This window comes from Malania oleifera, chromosome 12 (assembly GCF_029873635.1).
Source record: "Malania oleifera isolate guangnan ecotype guangnan chromosome 12, ASM2987363v1, whole genome shotgun sequence".
Taxonomy (NCBI): Eukaryota; Viridiplantae; Streptophyta; class Magnoliopsida; order Santalales; family Ximeniaceae; genus Malania; species Malania oleifera.
The window spans coordinates 69,969,114-69,978,983 of NC_080428.1; the positions used below are offsets into that span (position 1 = coordinate 69,969,114).

The window sequence follows — 9,870 nt, forward strand, 5'->3', positions numbered from 1 at the left end:
AGTTTAAAATCAGCTCATATCAGTTGATTGGTCGAATTGCAACTTGTTTCCTGAATTTGATTGAATCTCGTATCTAAAATATAAAAATTTGGATAATATCAAGAAAAAAATAGTGAATTGGCTTAATCAAAGGTCAACCAATTAATATAATTTTTTTTATCAAATTAACATTCATATTTATATACAGAAAAACTAAAATTAAATTTTATAATTTAAATTTCTAAAATATGAATTTTTAAATTTTAGTTTGTATTTTTTTTACACTATATATGTTTAATAGGTTACATGAATTTAAAAATTTTGAACCATGTTCTATATATTTGTTTTATAATGTGCTTAGTCATTAAAGTTTTATGAAAATTCCATCTAATAAAAAATTGTATAGTATTATAATTATTAGATTTTTATGATTTATTTGTATTTTTAAATTTTTCATATATATTTAAATATTTTGAAATAATAACATAATTATTCAATTGGATGACCCAAAGTGATTAAACCGCTAAATCATTCAATTTAATAATCAGTTAGATTTTCGATTTACTTATTCAATTTTTAAAACAGATCAGTTTTCTCAATTTAATTTACTAATATTGATATTATTTTAAAATATCATTTTATAAAGGATAATTTTTTTTCCACATATACTTCACAGTTGACTAATGGTCAACAAGCGAAAATTTTATTTTGTCAATAAATTTAAACTTCAGGAGGTTGTCTAATAGTTTTCAAAAATTCAAGGAATTTAAAAAATTCATGGGGTAATAGTGGATTTAATCCAACTTTAAACTACTAAATCCAGAGTGTGTACGAAAAAATAACAACAATATTATTATTTTAGTACAAACTGCTTCATTTCAGTCGTACTAGAATGACATCAGTTATTAGCTATACTTTGATAAAAAAAATAAAGATAAAAAATAAACACTCACCTTCTATCAGGTTTAGTAAAGAAAATAGGAACTTTCACTAAATTTTCAAATATATCAAAAAATTTGACAAACAAAAAAGTGAAATTCCCTCGATGAAAACTTTATTTTAGCATTGTTGTACAATGTGGTTTGCTTTTTCTTTGTCTCTTCATATTCTACACTTGGCTATTGCATTAGTTCATGGTTGACTAACCTAATTCTTGTAGGGACTTTTATTCTCCTAATCCCATCCACAATTTTTAAAATATTATACTAACAAATTTTCTTGATTTAATTTACTAAAATTGATGTTATTTTAAAATACCATTTTATAAAGATAAATTTATTTTTTTACATATACCTAACAGTTGATTAACGGTCAACAAGTGGAAGGTTTATTTTGTAAATAGTTTTAAACTTCAGGGGATTGTCTAGTAGTTTTCAAAAATTCGAGGAGTTTAAAAAATTCATGTGGTATTAATGGATTTAATCCAGCTTTAAACTATCAAATCCTAAAGTGTGTAAGAAAAAATAACAGTAGTGTCATTTTAGTACAAACTGCTTCATTTCAATTGTATTAGAATGATGTCAGCCTATTAATTATACTTTGTCAAAAAACAAAAACAAAATACACAAACACTCACCTTTTATCAGGTTTAGAAAAAAAAAATACAAACACACACACGAACCTTCACTAAATTTTCAAATATATCAAAAAAAATTCCAAAAATTTGACCAAAAAAAAAGTAAACTTCCCCTCAAAAATAAAGAATTTATTTTAGCATTGCATGTTGTTCGTGTGATGTGGTTTGCTTCATCTTTGTCTCTTCCTACTCTACACTTGTCTTTTGCATTAGTTCAGTGGTTGACTAACCTAATTTTTGTAGTAACTTTTATTCTCCCAATTCCATCTACCATTTCTTCCTCACTCTTATTACACTAGGTATCTTTGGAAACACCATAATACATGTTGTTAATTTAATTTTGAATCTACAAGATCCCACCACTATCTATGCTCACTAATACAAACTTTGATTAAGAGCAACAATTGCTTCATTTGCTTAGCATTGCTACATCTCGTCAATATGCTTAGGAATAGTCCTAGTGATAATTCATATAATTAGTCCTTTATATAGATGATGCCACTTTGCATGTGTGTTGTCATGTTAAAAAGAGTTGTTTCATGTGGTTTGGTGAATATTTTAGCACTTATTCATGGTTACTTTAGAAAATACATATGTTTTAGTTGAATTAATTCGCTTCACGGTGTTAAAAAGTAACTTTTAATTTTGTTAATGTAATTTAAAAAAAAAAAAATGGAATTGTGTAGAAAGTAAAGTATGTAGATTTGTGTGGAAAGTAGAGAGTGTAGAAATATGTAAAATTCTATGGAAGATGACGTGTGTAGAATAGTTGTCTAGAAGATGGAGATGGCATGCCCATATAAAGACATTTCTGCAATTCAATGGATGAGCAATGAAAAGCATTAGCTCCCTTGCCTATATTTCCTTGCATCATTGCATACTCCATAATTTTATATATATTCATATATATAGATCCTCTGTAAGCAGTTTCCATTATTTCCCATAGCAGTCAACAGGATAAACCAACAAATAAGAAATTCAAAGCCATCTTAATTCGATAGCACTCCTGGCTAGCTTTACCATTCATAAAATTTGTTTATTAATTCCATAACTATACTTTCAGGGCACAAATTAATCATTCCTCGTCACATTGGAAGGCCTAAGAGTCCCCATATATATAGAACGTATCAATATCAATTTATATATATATATATATATATATATATAAAACATATTTTGAAAAAACAGGGAAAGTGACATTAATCAATTGACAAATGAAAGAAGAAATTCAATACAAAATTTATTTTTTTTTTGTTTTTTTATCAACATTTTTGTGAATCGATCACTCCTCCCGATTGCCTGCATGCCCACTCCCCATCGTTGCTTTCCTCTCTTTGCTTCACCAACACCACTGGTCACAAATCCAAATAACCCAAAGAAAAGAGAAAAGAAGATAATGGCAACAACAAACAACAACTTGCAATAGCAGTAGTAGCACCAGCAGCAGCAATATTAACATTAATTTGATCCATTAATGGTACTCCTCCTTCCTTTCCCCTCCACCCAACATTGAACATCCTTGCATGGCCATAACTAGATCGAATGTTACAGAGGCCAGCCAGCTTCATTTGGTGCATCTCTATGAAAATGAAAAACAAACAACGTGCCTCACGAATGCACTTAGCAAGCCTGCTTGTACCTGCAGTTAAGTGCACCCGAGAAGCGAGTGAGCCTAGTCACGAATGTCCCCTTCTTGGCGCTTATCATGTCGAGCCTCGAAAAGGGCTTCTTCTTCAACGGCGCTCCCGATTGAACGAAGAATGCCCCGTTCATCATAAGATCTCCCTCGGATCTCCATGTCCAATTCTTCCACACGTCCTCGGTTGCGTAGTCCCTCTTTGTCACCTTCATGCACGTACGTACCCACACAAATTAAATTAAATGATGCCCAAATTCAATTATTATTATTATTTTTTAAGAAGTTATGAAATACTTTTCGATATTGCATTTAGTGCGTACTAACGTACCTCCTTAGCAGCATCGTTGGGAGGAGCAATGAATCGGTTGCCCTGGCTGATGATGGTAGGGTGCTGGCTGCCACCAATGGCGTACATGAGCCAGTGGGTGTAGTCATTGTTCACCACATGGAAGAAACCCCATCGGCACCTCGGCATCCTCTGAACAAGTCCCCTTCCGAAATGGTTGAACGCGACGGTAATTTGCATTACCGCATCTTTTTCGTTCTTATCACTTGCTCCAAACAACATAGCCTGCACATCACCATAAACATTAACCACTTTAACCCAAGAATTTAAATCTTTTTCCTCCCCTAAAACCAAAACTTTATCATCGTTATATAATAATCTACGTACCTCATTGTGGTTGGTGAAGTGGCAGTTGGAGATGGTGATGGCGGTGGACCCCTCGATGGCGTCAATCAGACCGTCCTTGCAGTTAGACATGGACACGTGGTCGATCCAGACGTTGGTGGAGCCGTACATGGAGATACCGTCGCCGTCGCTCTGGGTTCTCAGGCCGACGTGATTAAGAGAGTCCCTGATGGTGCCGCCGGAGCCGGCCACGATGTCGTGGACGTGGAGGCCGTGGATGATGACGTTCTTGACAAACTGGATGGTGATGCCGGCACCGAAGGCGATGTGGACGTCGTGGCCGCGGCCGTCGATGGTCTTGTCGCCGGTCATGATGAGCTCCTGAGACAGCCTAATCACCATACTGCGAGAGAAGATGATCCATAACGGTTGGGTCTGGATGACAGCGTGGCGGAGGGTTCCGGGCTTGGGGTTCACCATATCGTCGTCGGAGCCGTCTGTCACGACGTAGTACTTGCCGTACTTTCCGCCGACGGTTTTCCGGCCGAAGCCCAAGGCGCAGTCGGCGAGCCTCTTCCGGTTAGTGCCCCAGTTGGCGCGGCACCTCCAGCAGCGGTCGATGGGGTTCGTTGCCAGGCATGGGCCGCTGTATTTTTTCAAGTTCCTCCTCGTACTGTTTGTCCCCGTCAATACCCTGCATTTAAAACAAAGTTTCATTAATACATCAACTTTTTCTTTTGTAATATTTTGTTACTTAGTTTTATTTTTATTTTTTTTATTATAACTTGGGATTGACCAGAATAAACTCTCAAGGGATTGAGAATTGAACCTGTGACCTCAGGATCACCAAAGTCACAATTCGCTCTTACCATTTCAGTCAATCTGACTGAACTACTTTTATGACTTAGTTTCCAAAGTTTCGAAAATTATTGGAATACAATTTTTGAAAAATTGATTATTTTTTATTCCATAACAAAAGTTTCTAAACCTAATTCATTATTTTCAAACTCGGTGTCTGTTAATTTAAATACAATTTTTATTCTATGTGAATTAATGGTAAATGTATAACTGCACTAATTAGTCCATCAGCCATAAGGGTGCATAAAATTCAAGTTAATTAATCCTATCATTTATTGCTTGAACATTTTGAATATGTACTAAAAATAGGTATAAAGATGGCATATATTACAACACACACACGTATATATATATATATATATATATATATATAGATGGGGGGAGCACTCACTTGTCGACGTGCGAGTTGAGGCGTTGGGTGACTGCCTCGGGATCAGGATGATAGGCATCGAGGGCAGCTTGGCGGGCTTCCTCGGCCCGCTTCTGCCAGTACTCATCGAAATCTCCGATATGGGATTTGACTAGGGCGGCGAAGGACAAGAAGAGGACGAAGAGGAGGGAGGACGTGGGATTGATTCTTGCCATGTTGTTTGTGTGTGATAGGTTGGTGGCGTGAACACATACACACACACAAACAAAGAAGGTTCGTGCCCGGCCAAGCCGATGGGTCGATGTCTAACCCACAAGCGAATCACGGGTAAACAAGGTGTGATTCGCTTGGCCTGCTTGGGGGGGTTCCCAGGTGATGCAAGGAGACTTGTATAAATACAGATTGCAGAGAGTCTAAAGGTGGAAGCTGAGAGTTGTAAGGCGAGAAGGGTGGGGAGCCTCTTACCATGCAATGGTCAGCGATCAAAGCTGCCTCTTCAAACTTTTTCTATATTTGTCTCTTTCAATGTGAGTTTTGCGTCGTGGAAAATTAAACCAAGGTGGGGTGCATGCATGCATGTGACCAAATTCAGGGTCAGGTTTGTGTTATCTCCTAATTTTGTTCTTCTCTTTTGTGTGGTTTGTGGGATTCTTTACTTTCTTGCCCAAGAAATAACTGGCGGTCAAAAATTATCCACTCAAAATAAGGATGGAAGTAAATATTTGGACTCGCCTAGTTTTGCAGAGTAACTCGCCAAAAATAATTTGGCCGGAACCAGTAAACATAAGATTTGTAATGCGTCAATTTGATTGTGTAATAATAGTAAGTATTTTTCATACAAGAAAAATCAATTTTGACGCATATTTTGTGTGAGACAACATGTTATTTCAATTTATATGTAATTTTTCATGGTACCTCATTTCAAAGAAATTATATAAAAATATTTTCCTTCTTTTATTAGTATGTCTGTATTTTAAATATTAAAATATATGATAAACTTGTTCTACATTCTTTGATCTTATTTCATGCATAACTTTCAACTCATAATTAATTATCTATGGAATTCAAACTTTTGCACAACCACTCAAAGTTTAAAATCTTCCCGGTTTCATGCCCATTGATAGATACTATTTTTGTTTGTTTCTAACTCATAATTAAAACTTATAGTCAAATTTTATGGCAATCACTCAAAATGTCGATGCATGTTTTTGTTGATACAAGGGAAAGTATTGTAATCGGCAGTCCATTCGTGGGTAGTTGGAACTTGAAGCAGGAGTCGAGTGTGTATACATTTCTTTGCTTTTTGATATTAATGAACCTAAGTCCTGCGTACGCTAATCCATGTGATGTTATAGAATAAAGATAAAGAAAATATTTAGTGCAGTCAGACACAGCACATGAGAAGGGGTTGTCCTTCGTCCCGAACTATGCGGGAGTGGGAGAGAGGCCAAGCGAAGGGAGGAGGGGCAACTGGGCACATGGCGTGATGAGCTGAGCTCCCACGGTGAATATTTCACAGCAGCATTTGATTAGGTTTGAAAGTTGGAGGATCATAGAAAACTTGATTTTAGCAAATCCCCAAGATGTCTGTGGAACCCCAAATCAAGGGATCAAATAAAGTTTGATTACAATCGTTAATTTGATCGAACTGACGAGAAATTAATAAAAGATGCAAGGTCATGAATGATCCAACTACTCACCTCATGGATAATCAATCCTAAGCCCTAAGCCTACCTAAGAGTCCTCTTGGCAGGTACTCCCTCCAATAAAATCATTCAAATAATAAATTCGTTTAGAGCGATTTCATTAGACGTCTCCCAGAACAAGAATGCTATACTGATCCTCCCACATGACCTAAATTGTTTTCCTAGTGCAAGGGCATGTTCCTACAAGTGAAATAAAAGTTAATAATCTATTTTCATTTATGTTCCTTTACCAATTACAATTAAAAATGATGTGACAAATTTGATTTTATTATATTTTTATGCACTAAATGCACACTTAATGACATTTTTGGTATGTGATTACGCGCTTAAATTGCGTAATTAGGTGCTTTAATTCATGCATTGGGAATCTTATTTTGTATTTAAATGCCTAATTACTCTCAATATTTTAACATTATGTTCAATTTATAATATTTGAGTTTTATTAAGTAATTCATGAAATTTTGGTATTTTTTCTTGTAGGGCAACTATTGGAAGCCAAAAACCAATGACACTTTTTAATCTGTGTATCGAAATCAGATGTGAAGTTAGCATACGCCGTTTTATGGATTATTTCGACAATTCTTCGTAATCTTGGCATAATTTTCTCATCCGAACTCCGATCGAGACAATTCAAAATTCTGGAAAAAGCTGAAAAAGAGCTCTACATCTTTTGTGTTTTAAGCTTTGAGAGTTACGAGCTATAAGAGGGTCGAAAGTGGGCTTGAAAGAGGAGGGCAGTTCGTGTACCTTTGAAAAAATAAATAAATAAAATAAAAAAATAAAAAAATGAGATGTGACCCGGCCACGCAGCCGGGTCATCTCATATGGGTCAGGCACTGGGTACAAAGAAAGGAAAGACAAAAGAATGGAAAGACAAAAGAAAGGAAAGAAAAGCAAAGAAAGAAAAGTCAAAAGGAAAGGAAGGAATGAAAAAGTAAAAGAAGGGGGTTTCCTTGGGGGAGAGCAGGGCGCAAGAAGAGAAAGAGGGGGGCAGCGTCGCTGGGCTGGAGAGAGGCCGCACCATAGGAGAAAAAAAAAAAAAGATTTTTCTTGGGGAGACACACAAGGGAGGCCAAACCACAGAAAATTTCTTGGAAAAATTATTTTTTGGGAGCTTTCTTGTGGTTTTCTTTTGGGGGTGCTGCGAAGATACACACACAGCCAGCAAAGGAGAGTTGGAAGCACGCAAAAATAATATCTTTTCAGAATCGGAAGGCAGTGAACAACGGCGGTATTCGGGGTGTTCGTGACGCGTGACGGCGGTGCGGTGAGTGTTGATCTTTTCCGTACGCTCCAAATCGAAGAAAATATGGTGAAATCTGTTATGTTGGATTTAATTTTCGGAACGAACTAAATTTTTGAATTTTAGGAAAGCGATGTAGTCAGTTTCGAACTATGCTTGCTCTTTGATGCTAATCTGAAGTAGTTTTCATTAATGTTTGTTTGAATTATTCTGTGCCTAATGCTTTTAATTAACTGGCCATTAATTAAATGATTTTAGTCTTATGATTTGCTACCGAAATGGGGGATTATAGAATAGATCTTAGATAATTCAGCGTTGGTAAATATAGAGATCGAAAGACTTGTATGAACCTACGTAGCATTAAAAATCGAGGGTCTTATTGCGTTCTTGCGTTATTAATTTGCATACTCTTATGTTAAATAATAAACAAGAATAGGTTTTGATTAACTATCGAAAGAAGTTTTTGGAAAAATTGGCGATTTGCTAACAAACAGAGAAAACGAAGTTGAATTAGCTAAATGAGTAAAGCATAGTGAGAAATTAGGTGAAATCAGTTTCCTAGAAGTTTTCACCATCATCAATTTGACACGCGGTATCCAGTTTTAAATTCTCCTGAATAGTTTATTTAAAGTAACTTTGTTTAAATTTCGCAGTCTAAAATTATTAATTTTTCTAAATAAAATCAAGGTTAGTAAAATTTCGGTACTTGGTAAAATTAATACATCAATCCCTGAGGACGATACTCTACACATCATTATATTATAAAACTACGACACTGTGCACTTACAGTTTGCACCGGTCAAGTTTTTGGCGCCGTTACCGGGGATTGAGTTTATCTTATTTTTGCCAATATCGATACAAGGTAATCTTGATTTTAATTTAGAATTCTCTTTTTATATTTTTATTTATTTATTTTCTTTATTTTATTTTATTTTATTATTATTTTTTTTTGTATTTCTAGTGTTTTTTTTTTTTTATGTTGGATGCGCAGGACTAGAACACGTGACATTATTCCTTTTGATCCGGAGATTGAAAGAACGCTCAGAGCACTAAGGAAAAAGAGGGTATTAGCTATGGAGAACGGACAAGATAATGTGCAGCCACACGCCTTAAAGGATTATGTGGGACCAGTTGTGAATGACAATTATTCGGGTATCAGACGCCAGCCCATTAATGCCAACAATTTTGAGCTCAAAGCCGCATTAATCAGCATGGTGCAGCAGGCCCAATTCAGTGGATCGCCACTTGATGATCCCAATATCCATCTGGCGATGTTTTTGGAGATTTGTGATACTGTGAAGATCAATGATGTTACTGAAGACACCATTAGACTAAGATTATTCCCTTTCTCTTTGAGGGACAAAGTAAGAGGTTGGCTACAGTCGCTACAACTTGGGAGTATTACTAGTTGGCAGGACATGGCAGAAAAATTTCTAGCTAAATTCTTTCCACCTGCAAAAACAGCTCAACTCAGGAGTGAGATTGTTCAATTCAAGCAACATGATTTTGAATCACTCTATGAAGCATGGGAAAGGTATAAAGATTTGATTCGACGCTGCCCACAACATGGATTGCCGGATTGGTTGCAAATTCAGATGTTCTATAATGGGTTAAATGGGCAAACGCGGACTTTAGTTGATGCTGCATCTGGGGGAACTTTGATGTCAAAGACACCTGAGGGTGCCACTGCTCTTTTGGAAGAAATGGCGTCAAATAACTATCAATGGCCAACTGAAAGAACTATGGCTAAGAAAGTTGCTGGAATTCATGAATGGAGCCGTTTGCTGCACTTTCAACTCAAGTTGCTTCTCTGTCTCATCAGATTTCATCTTTGACAACCCAGAGGATACCACAAGGTGCAGAATATG

The 9,870-nt window shown here is 36.0% G+C and overlaps 1 protein-coding gene and 1 non-coding gene across 2 annotated transcripts; both read right to left on the reverse strand.

Moving 5' to 3' along the window:
* Positions 1-3,103: 3,103 nt before the first annotated feature.
* Positions 3,104-5,268, reverse strand: LOC131143995 (pectate lyase-like). The gene is made up of 4 exons (XM_058092343.1): positions 5,075-5,268; positions 3,868-4,519; positions 3,523-3,765; positions 3,104-3,400 (listed from the first exon to the last, which is right to left on the reverse strand). The coding sequence occupies exons 1-4, from the start codon at positions 5,266-5,268 to the stop codon at positions 3,176-3,178; spliced, it is 1,314 nt and encodes a 437-aa protein (XP_057948326.1). The 3' UTR covers positions 3,104-3,175.
* Positions 5,269-9,468: 4,200 nt separating this feature from the next.
* LOC131145321 (small nucleolar RNA R71) lies at positions 9,469-9,575 on the reverse strand. Its single transcript, XR_009134104.1, has one exon. It is a non-coding gene; the product is annotated as a small nucleolar RNA R71 (small nucleolar RNA).
* Positions 9,576-9,870: the final 295 nt, after the last annotated feature.

What these genes read in the sequence shown, in the direction of transcription:
- LOC131143995 (XM_058092343.1), bottom strand. Translation starts at nt 5,268, where the DNA reads ATGGCAAGAATCAATCCCACGTCCTCCCTCCTCTTCGTCCTCTTCTTG. An exon ending in CTCAACTCGCACGTCGACAA is followed by an intron (nt 4,520 to 5,074) that starts GTGAGTGCTCCC and finishes TTTTAAATGCAG; the next exon opens with GGTATTGACGGGGACAAACA. An exon ending in ACTTCACCAACCACAATGAG is followed by an intron (nt 3,766 to 3,867) that starts GTACGTAGATTA and finishes GGTGATGTGCAG; the next exon opens with GCTATGTTGTTTGGAGCAAG.